The sequence below is a fragment of the Prionailurus viverrinus genome, chromosome A3 (assembly GCF_022837055.1).
Source record: "Prionailurus viverrinus isolate Anna chromosome A3, UM_Priviv_1.0, whole genome shotgun sequence".
Classification (NCBI taxonomy): domain Eukaryota; kingdom Metazoa; phylum Chordata; class Mammalia; order Carnivora; family Felidae; genus Prionailurus; species Prionailurus viverrinus.
The window spans coordinates 822,654-832,802 of record NC_062563.1 but is presented as its reverse complement, the minus strand read 5'-3'; the positions used below and the strand labels follow the sequence as shown (position 1 = coordinate 832,802).

General features: G+C 65.9%; 1 protein-coding gene across 1 annotated transcript; it reads right to left on the bottom strand.

The window, feature by feature from the left end:
- Positions 1-529: 529 nt before the first annotated feature.
- EEF1A2 (eukaryotic translation elongation factor 1 alpha 2) lies at positions 530-9,605 on the bottom strand. The gene is made up of 8 exons (XM_047853321.1): positions 9,517-9,605; positions 7,967-8,188; positions 6,100-6,279; positions 5,388-5,684; positions 3,768-3,918; positions 2,166-2,422; positions 1,283-1,517; positions 530-663 (listed from the first exon to the last, which is right to left on the bottom strand). Exons 2-8 carry the CDS (start codon positions 8,108-8,110, stop codon positions 536-538), a joined length of 1,392 nt encoding a protein of 463 aa, XP_047709277.1. The 5' UTR covers positions 8,111-8,188; positions 9,517-9,605; the 3' UTR covers positions 530-535.
- Positions 9,606-10,149: the final 544 nt, after the last annotated feature.

The window sequence follows — 10,149 nt, the reverse complement described above, 5'->3', positions numbered from 1 at the left end:
TGGATCCGGAGTGACTGATTGTGCTGGATGCCCCCAGGAGGGCATTCCAAAACTCGCCCCCCTCCGTAGCCAGCCAGACCAGCTGCACTTCGGATCGGGCCTCCAGTACTGGGCCACAGCGTGTGTGGGGACCCACGCCCCACCACCCACCCTGGGTAAACGCGGGAGGCCATCCGGGCCGGAAGGAAGGGGCTAGGGGAGAGCGCAGGGCGGCCCCCGCCCACCCCACACCACCCAGAAGCAGGCGCACACGGCTCTGGGGTCGCTCAGTTTATTGGTAAAACGGGCACTGAGCGCGGCGAAGTCTGGGCGCGGAAGCGGGGGCGGCGGGGGCGCTTTTCCTCTTAAAGAACTTCCACTGGACCTTGATGGCGAGCATCCAGTCGCTGACCGAGAGCCTCTTACAAGCGGAGGTGCAGACATGCGCCTGGCGGGGGGGCGGGGCGCCGGGCCGGGGGCGGGGCCGGGGGCGGGGCCGGGGGCGGGGCCGGTACGCGGCGCCGCCGGGGAGGGTCGCGCCGCGGGCGCCCGTGCTTCACTTGCCCGCCTTCTGAGCCTTCTGCGCGGACTTGGTGACCTTGCCGGCGCCGCCGCTCTTCTTTTCCACGTTCTTGATGACGCCCACGGCCACCGTCTGCCGCATGTCGCGCACGGCGAAGCGGCCTGCGGGGAGAGGGCGTGAGGGGTGGGCGAGGGCCGGCCTGGCCCCGCCCCTGCCGGGACACGCCCGGCGCAGGCGCACTCGCGCCCGCTGCTCCCTGCCCGGGGGGGCTGCAGGTGGCGCGGTGCGGCCACGGCCCGAGGAGTGTGGGACGCTAGCGCTATCAGGTTCTCGGGTGGCAGGAACGACCGCAGGACCCGCCCCGGGCGTGTGGGGGTCCAAGGACGCGCCGACGCTCTTGGAGCGCGCCTGGCGAGGCACAGCTACGACGAAGCTGGCCGGCAGCCTGCACAAGCAGCTCTCGCATAGAGGCCGGTGGGTTATCCCAGGGACGTGTGTGCGGCCAGCCAGCTGCTGTCCAGCTCCGGCAGTCAGCCCTAATGCTGCCACTAGACTGGCTATGGGGCCCGGGGCCTTCATCTACAGAGGAGGACACCATCCCAGAGCTGGCCGGCAGGGCTGCTTCATGGGACCGAGGCCGCAGGTCTCCTGCTAAACTCTAAGCGGAGCAAACTGAAGGACCCCCCCCCCCGCCAACCCCCCCCACCCGGAAGTGGTCCTCTGGCGGCCCGGACCAGCCCCACCCAGGCCGCACCTCCCTCCACCACCTGCCCAGCTCACCGAGAGGTGGGTACTGTGAGAAGCTCTCCACACACATGGGCTTCCCAGGGACCATCTCCACGATGGCTGCGTCACCGGATTTCAGGGCTTTGGGGTTGTCCTCCAGCTTCTTGCCTGAGCGCCGGTCAATCTTCTCCTTCAGCTCGGCAAACTTGCAGGCGATGTGTGCCGTGTGGCAGTCGATGACCGGTGAGTAGCCGGCACTGATCTGCCCTGGGTGGTTCAGGATGATAACCTGGAGGAAGAGGTGCACAAGGGCACAAGGCCGTCAGGCGTGCCCAGAGGGGGTGAGACGGCATCGGAGCGAAGCTTTAGGCGCAGGGGCCCAGGTGCTGGCCGTGGGGAAAGGTCAGGGACCCACACCCCTGACATGGACCCCAGGGTCCTCATCAAGCATTTGGCAAACCACAGGAGAGAAACAGCCAGCAAGTGCACTGCATGAAGGGCCACTGGGCAGGACTCATACTGTCTGCACTGGCCAGAGCTGAGGCAGGGGGATGAGAAAAGCGGACCTCGGTTATTACACTTCGGTTATATGTCAAGGAAGCCAGTTTTTACACCTGTTGTCACACGAAGAGGTGATCAAGAGGGTGCCGTGAAAATGTCGAGAAGAGAAGAAAAGAAAAATGTAGAGATGTCTCCGGCAATAAACTACTAAAAACGTGTTCAGGACTCAAGTAGGACCTCAGTGAGGTTCAGAGGCCGGGCCCCTCCGGTGTCCGCTCTTCCCGTGAGTGCCCTCAGCCCTGATCCAGCCTCTCCAGGCCTGGGTGGCCTCGTTTGTAAAGCGGGGGTCTACGTTTTCCCAGGCGCCCAGCACCGTGCGATGACAGCCCCACCACCCTTGAGGGAACGGGCCACACCGGCCCCTGCAGCCGCGCACCTGGGAGGTGAACTGGGCAGCCTCCTGGGGTGGGTCGGACTTGCTGTCCCCACACACGTTGCCTCGGCGGATGTCCTTGACCGACACATTCTTCACATTGAAGCCGACGTTGTCGCCAGGCAGGGCCTCACTCAGGGCCTCATGGTGCATTTCCACTGACTTCACCTCGGTGGTGATGTTGACGGGTGCAAAGGTCACCACCATGCCCGGCCGAAGGATGCCCGTCTCCACTCGGCCCACGGGCACGGTGCCAATGCCTGGGTGGAGGGAAAGAGGGCTGTGAGGGGTGGGGGAGAGGTGTGGCCACATGGGCAGAGTGCAGAGACGGGGGAGACCCCAGACAAGGCAGACACTGAGGTTCAGACAGAAGTGGAGGCTCCCCTGGCCTGTTCTGTCGGGAACAGAAAGGACTGAACAAGAAAGAACCCCTAGTGGTGTTGGGCAGGAGCAAAGTGGGGGGGGGGGGGAAGCATGGGCAGAGGGAGGCCCATCTCGACCCGGGGCGGTACTGTGGGGACCCCTCCCTTCTCTGAGGCCCCTCCTGGCGAGGCAGCAGCAGCAGCACGGGTCAAGGTCATCCACCCAGGACTGCCTGCCTGTCTCAGGGAGCCACCCCCAGAGGGACACTGTGGCACCAGCACTTCTCATGGATCCGCTGACACCTGTGTGCCTGTTCAGTGGCTATGCGGGGTCCCCCAGCGTGCGTGCAGGGAGACCCTACTCCCATATCCCTGGCTGTGGTATGACAGACATTGAGGCTGGTGGCGGTTTTCTGTGCTAGGTGAGTGTGACACCCCCGTTCTGCACGAGCCCCCTGGCTGGGGGTCTCCACGGTGCCCCTTGTGGGCCTCATGTTTGCTTGTGGTTTCTCTGTCATCTCACGAATAGCATTTCTCATGCCTGGGGTAGGTCATGTCTCCCACAAGACTGGGACGGCCATGGGGGAAGGGGACATGTGAGTTACCCTTATGCCACCAACTCCTGGCACAGGGCTCAGTGCTTACTTGAAGAGAGAAAGACCCTGGACAGATGGATGAACGGGTAAGGGTGGGTAGGTGTGTGGGTGGATGGATGGATGGATGGATGGGCAGATAAATGGATAGATGGATGGGAGGGGTGGGTGGATGTCTGGATGGACAGATAGGCAGATGGGTGGGTAGATGGATGGATGGACGGATGAATGTGTGGGGTAAACAGTCGTCTGGATAGAGATGAATGGATGGATGGATGAATAAATGACGGATGGATGGTGGATGGACAGATGGATGGATGGTGGATGGACAGATGGATGGATGGGTGGATGGATGGATGGATGGATGTGTGGATTGATGGGTGGTGGATGGACATGTGGATGGATGTGTGGATGGACAGATGGATGGATAGATGGGGTGGATGGATGGATGGAGCATGGATGGGAGATGGACAGGTGGATGGATGGCCCCCAGAAAGTGTGCAGCACTGAGGGACAGGCAGATAACTTGGCCTCGAACCCTCCTTGTCAGGGGCCCTGGTCTCAGGAGCTGGGTGTGAGGGGTAGACCCGGCCAGGGTGGGCTGGGCCAGCTGCCTGAGGTGGAGCGTCCAGCACTGAACCGTCACTCACCGCCGATCTTGTACACGTCCTGCAGTGGCAGGCGCAGGGGCTTATCTGTGGGGCGTGTAGGGGGCAGGATGGTGTCCAGGGCCTCCAGCAGGGACACGCCGCTGGCGTTCCCCTCCTTACGCTCCACTTTCCAGCCCTTGAACCACGGCATCTGGACAGGAAGAAGGTGTCCGTTGGAGGCAGAGACCGCCTCCACCTGCCCCGCCCTGCCCCACAGCCCCAGGGCCTCCCCAGGACTTTCCAGAAATCCCGGTGGAGGCATGTGACCTGAGAGGGCCTGGGGAGCAGGGGAGCACGGGACTGGCCGCTACCTAATGGCCAACGGTTCACCCTAAGCCTGTTCATGCCATCGAGACGCTGTGCAGCCCTGCACCCTCCCCAGCCCCGGTCCACGCTCCCAACATCACAGAAGCCTTGGGAAAGGAGGTCTGGCGAAAAAACGGGGGCCCCTTCCCCAGCCCAGACTGCTCACACCGCACTCAGACGGAGGCGGGTTCTGGCACCCCTGAATAAGCGTCCAGCATGGAGCCCAGCCCAGCTCAGCCCCTCTTTCTGGCAGCCCTCAGATCCCAGGGCAGGGCCGGCACCAGAGCGGGAGGGGCCAGAGTCCGGCCAGCGGCCAGGCTAGAGGCAGAGGGTCCAGCCTCGGCCCCCGACCGCTATGCCACCTGTCTCCAGGCACGGCTGACCCGGCATTGCCCAGGGCTTCTCCTGCCTGGAGCCCCCCGACCCACTGGCCACAGGCAGGGAGAAGGGGAGGGGGCCGGAAGTGCTGCCCAGTCCGCTCCCAGGGGCTGTGTCCTCCCGGCAGCACAGATCAACAGACGGCTCCCTGAGCAGCAGGTCAGGAGCGGGAAGTTCAGGGCTAGGGTGTTCTGTCGGCCCTGCCAGGAGGGTGGGGAGTGGCAGCTCACTGGTTGCTCCGTGACGTCCTGTGCGGGACCCACCACGTGCGAGCATGCAGCCTAGCGGGACGGGGGCAGGGTCCCCAGCTTCGGCCCAGGGCCCCCTTCACGCCCGCCCAGCTCAGTGTGGGTGGCTGCAGCACTGGCTGGAGCAAATGGCCACCCTTCTAGGCCAGCGCCGTCCTCTGCCTTCGCTGCGTCCAGGCCCTTGTTCTCACGTTCTGAAAACCACTTCGGGCCCCACCTCGTCACCTCCCGCTGAGTCAGAGTCCCTGAGATGCCGGCTGCGGGAGCCAGAAACTTCCCAGCTGGCCAGCGGAGAGCCGGGCCTCGGCCCTTCCCAGAGCCCAGCCTGCTCCACACCCTGGGGAGACGACAACTAACCCCATAAGGGCAGAGCCTCCTGCGACAGAGCGCTTGGGCCTAGGCCGTGGCGGCCGCTGCTCCCACACTGCCTGCCCAGAGCCGGTACCCCTGGCCAGAGAAGGGGCCTCTGCTGGCCTCATGGGCACGGCGCCTAGGCCCCGAGGACGCGGCGGCCCGCCAGGCAGACACCCACGGGGCCGGGTGCCCAGGGTCATGCAGGTTAAGGGAACACAGTGGGGCTGAGGGGAGCCTGCGGACAGGCCTTCTGACCCAGTGCCCTGGGCTCCCGGGCAGGGTTCCGAGCGGCCCCGTCCACCCCCCCCCCCCCGCCCAGCCCCGGGCAACTCACGTTGGGGGAGGGCTCCAGCATGTTGTCGCCGTGCCAGCCGGAGATGGGCACGAAGGGCACAGTGGCGGGGTTGTAGCCGATCTTCTTGATGTAGGCGCTGACCTCCTTGACAATCTCGTCGTAGCGCTTCTCGCTGTAGGCGGGCTCCGTGGAGTCCATCTTGTTGACCCCCACGATGAGCTGCTTCACGCCCAGCGTGTAGGCCAGCAGCGCGTGCTCACGGGTCTGCCCGTTCTTGGAGATGCCCGCCTCGAACTCGCCCACTCCTGCAGCCACTATGAGCACCGCGCAGTCCGCCTGCCCGGCAGGTCAGGTTCAGTGAGCCCCAGGCCCCGCCTCGCACCAGGCCCCGCCAGGCAGGTGCCCCGGGACGGGCCCTCGGGCTCTGGGCCTTAGGGGCAGCAGCAGGGGCTCGTCCATCCGTGCGAATGGCCTGACAGTGTCTGGGTCTGTCTGTCTGCAAAGGCGGCCCTGACGGTGGCCAGCAGTCCTTGTGGGCACCTCTGCCTAGCTAAGATGATGGGGCCCTTGGTCAGCTCTGTGGGGGACTCTGTCCGGGTGTGATGAGGTTATCTCGCTCTCCCTCTCCTCCCCGTCTCTCTCCTTGTGCCCTGGCAAGGGAGCAGAGGAAACCCAGCTACCCCTCAAGGCTCCCGGGCCCCCAGGTGTGTGCTGAACGGGTGCCCCCTCGGCCCCCTGCAGCCCTGCCCACCTGGGACGTGCCAGTGATCATGTTCTTGATGAAGTCGCGGTGGCCGGGGGCATCGATGATGGTGATGTAGTACTTGGTGGTCTCGAACTTCCAGAGGGAGATGTCGATGGTGATGCCGCGCTCCCGCTCCGCCTTCAGTTTGTCCAGCACCCAGGCGTACTTGAAGGAGCCCTTCCCCATCTGGGGGGCGGGGGGGGGATGGTTCAGGGAGGGGCTTGGGACTCAGCCCCTGGACCACGGCAGCATGTCACAGCGGAGAGACCTGGGTGACAGCCTCCCTCGCTCCCCACTGGAACCCCAGGACCCCGATCCCATCTCCGGAGCGAGGGAGTCAGATGCAAGGACCTCTGAGGGACACCTCGACCTCAGCCCTGCCATCCTGTGGCCCCAGGTCTGGCCTTTGCCACCTCGATGCTTGCCATTTGAATGTCCACCAGTAGGTGGCGCAAGGGCCTGGGAGTCAGGCCTGCGGAGAAGCCCCCAGGCGCTTTAAACCCCTCCCCTGGCTGGGGGCTCCCCTTTATCTGAAGCTGGCGACCCCCGCACCCGCAGCCGCACCCGCAGGCGCACCCGCAGGCGCAGATCGCTGCGTCAGCCACAGGCCTGCAACACTGCTGTCGAGGTGTCAAGCCCAAAATCCCTCTGTGATTTTTTTTTAAGACAAAAAATAAAAAGGAAATTGGATGAGGTTGCATGGCAGGGCCGGGCTTTCCAGCTCTTTCTACAGACAGCCAAGGCTTCCTAGTAGCTCTGAGGCCCCTCCTCCCCTTCCTCGCCCCACCTGCAAACACCTGTGCCCAGCCCAGCGAGGCCTCCCGTGCCGGGCCCAGAGCTGTGGTTACTGCCGCCCAACTGGGCTGATGTGAGGCTGCCCGGCCAGGAGGGCCGCCCTGCCAGGACCCAGATGGGACCCAGCTAGACCTGAATCAGACATCCTGCAAACACCCACGGCCTCCCCCCAGCGCCAAACCCACAGGGAAGGAGGGAGTGACGCAGCGTTTGGGCCCAGGCGCGGAGGGAGGCGGCCCAGCAACCCCCCCCACACACACTCCAAGCGAGGTCACCCCAGGCCAGCAACTGACTCCTCCTGGGCCCTGGCCCCCACCCCTCTGTCATCCAGGAGAGGACCCTTACAGCCCCCCACACGGGGGCTTCTCCCAGAGCCCAGGGGTGGGGGCAGGGGTCGCAAAGAGCAGACCCCCGCTCCGTGACCACTTCCCACTCGGGGGTCTCTGCCACTTGAGAGAAAGCTCAGTCACCGGGGCCCCTCTCATCCTCACCAGGCAACCAGGAACCCCCCCCCCCCCCAAAGAGTGCCGCCCTGGACAAGCAGCCCTCCCCAGCCCAGCATGAGAAAGTGGAGCTGACGGGCTGGGGCCGGGTGCCCATCAGTGAGCTATTAATAGCCACCCTGAGTCGTGGCCCAGCCCCGGGACAAGTGAGGGCAGCAGTGCCTGCAGCCCCAGCACTCGGCCGTGGGGACACGGGAACCCCACCCGTTCCAGGTTCTCAAGTCCAGTGTGGCAGAGAGTTCCGGAGCCTGCTGTGGCAGGGGGGCAGCAGAAATGCTGCGTCCAGGCCACCTCCCCTGCCCCAGGGGCAGAGCCAGCGGGCCACCCCTCCCCCGCCAACACCAAGCACATCCTCAGAAGGAGGCAACCCCACCTCCCCCCCCCCCCCCCCGCCCATGCCACTCCACCTGGACTCTCTCAGATATTTGTCCCCCACGCGGCTTCCTTTAGGGCTCACGCCCTCGTGCCCTGGAGGAGATCAGCTGTGCCTGGAGTCAGGGACGCGCCAGCCCGGCCTCCAAGGCGGGAAGCTGTCCCCTCAGTGTGGCGAAAAAGACAGGGGCCCCCAGGCTCACCTCGGCCGCCTCCTTCTCAAACTTCTCGATGGTCCTCTTGTCGATGCCTCCGCACTTGTAGATGAGGTGGCCCGTGGTGGTGGACTTGCCGGAGTCCACGTGGCCTATGACCACGATGTTGATGTGGGTCTTCTCCTTGCCCATTCTGCCCGGGGTGGGGGGAGGGGCCGGACCGAGCTGGAGCGCTGTGGCTCAGGATGAGGGGGCTGTCGGGCAGTGATTCTGTGGGGTGGGGTGGGGGACAGGCCACAGAGAGCCTCAGACGGAGGCCAGCAGAGACACTGCCCTGCACAGGTTACCAGCACACCCCCACCCCTGCCCACACACCTGGCCCCGAGGCAGGGGCCGCATTCCCACATTTAGTAGGGAGGGAAGACCACCCCCCAGCCTGGGCCTGGCCCTCTCGGGTCAAGTGGCAAGCCCCAGCAGTCCAATCTGCAGTAAATATCGGGGTGCTGTGCCCACAGGGCACCCCCATGAAGGAGGCTAACCCCCCCTGAAGGCGGGGGAGGAGCGCCAAGCTGGGCGAGCCCCATGACCAGCCAGGAGCCCGGTGATGAGTCACCCTGCCCCGCTCTCCGGGGCTCTGTCCCTGATGCTTCTCCCCTACCAGGAGTCCCAGGCCCACTGCTGTGCCCCACCCCCACCAGCATAGCTGTCGCCTGGTGGAGAGACGGTCAGTGCTCCCCACTCCTCTCCTCCAGCAGAGAGGGAGCCATCTTCCCCTCATCCCTGCCAGGCAGGCTGGCACCGGGGGAGACAGGCTGGGCCAGAGCTCCGACAAGGCGGTGGTGCCCAGACAGGGGGCCTAGAATAGCTTGGGCCCTCCCCGGACCCGGGCAGGGGGCAGACAGTAGGGCAAGGGAGTGGGGTGCCGGCTCTGAAAGAGGAGAGAAGAATGTGGCCCCGCAGCCAAGCTCAGCAAGAGCCAGACAGCGATGCCTGCAGCCTGGTGGGGGCAGGGGGGCACCCCCTCCCCCTCTCCCTCTGGTCAGAACCCAGGTCACAGCCCCTGCCCCATCCTGGAGGTCAGTGAAGAAATCTGGGCAGCCCGGGAGGGGACAGGTGCCTGGGGGAGGGAAACAGTGCACCCTAGGGTGCAGACACCAAGCGGACACCCCTAGGCCCACCCAGTGGGGGCAGGGTGGCGAGTGCCTCCGGGCTCTCACTGCCTCCCCCTCCGCGGGCATCTCCAGCAGCCCCCAGCAAGGACGACCCTGCCCCAACCCCGCAGGGCCCCAGCTGGTTCCAAGGTCACGGCAGCAGGGCGATCACCGCCGCCCAGAAGACCGCTCCCCCGCCGCCACCACCACCACCGCATAAACAAGCGCCACCGCGGTGCCCCCACCCCAGCCCCTGTCGCCCGCAGGGACCGAACCCTGGTGCCGGTCCGGGCGCGTGGGATGGCTGGCCGAAGCCCGGGGCGAGCAGCGCAGCCTGGCCAGGCGCCTCCCGGGCCCCTCTCTGCCTCCAGGTCCGGTCCCCCGAGAGAGGGCCCTCTGCGGAAAGCTGGGGATGGAGCCGGAGACCCGGAGGCCGAGCGTCCTTACCCAGAGCCGAGATCTCAGCCAGAGGGACTAGCGGCGCCGGCGCGGCGGTTTTATCTCTCCGGGAGGGGGTCCACCTATTGACGGAGCGGGCGCAATGCACCGCGCCCCTGCAGTACGGCAATGCGGTACCGGCGGGGGAGGGGGGCGGGCGGGGCCGGGGCGGGGACGCGAGGGATGCGGGGATGCGGGGACGGCGGACGCGCGCGGGCGCGGCAGGGACGCGACAGAAAGATGCGGCGAGGGAGCGAGCGACAAAGGCGCGGACGCACCCGGAGGGAGTGCAGGCAGGGAGGCGCGGAGAGAAGAGAGGGGGGCAGGGGGAGGGAGACGGAGAGGAGGGAGGCGACGGGAGAGAAACAGCCAGAGATGGAGGGCAGATGAAGCAGAGCCGGAGTGGCCAGGCTCAGGCGCTCCTGGAGAGAGCGAGAGGGCACTGCAGATGCCGAGGGAGGTCTCCGGCCAGGGGTCAGCCCCAGGTACCGGAAAACACAGGTGGGGCCAGGGTAGCAGCAGGTAAGGCCTCGGCCAGGAGGGGGCAGGGACTGAGGTCAGGGGACTGAGGTCAGGGACTGAGCCCTGGCCTGGCCCTCCACGTGGTTGGTGCCGGACGCACTAACAAGCCTCTGTTCTGCC

Coding starts and splice junctions, on each gene's coding strand:
- EEF1A2 (XM_047853321.1), bottom strand. CDS start 8,110: ATGGGCAAGGAGAAGACCCACATCAACATCGTGGTCATAGGCCACGTG. Junction 3,919..5,387: donor TGCTGGAGCCCTCCCCCAAC/GTGAGTTGCCCG, acceptor CTTCCTGTCCAG/ATGCCGTGGTTCAAGGGCTG. Junction 1,518..2,165: donor CTGCCCAGTTCACCTCCCAG/GTGCGCGGCTGC, acceptor CTCTTCCTCCAG/GTTATCATCCTGAACCACCC.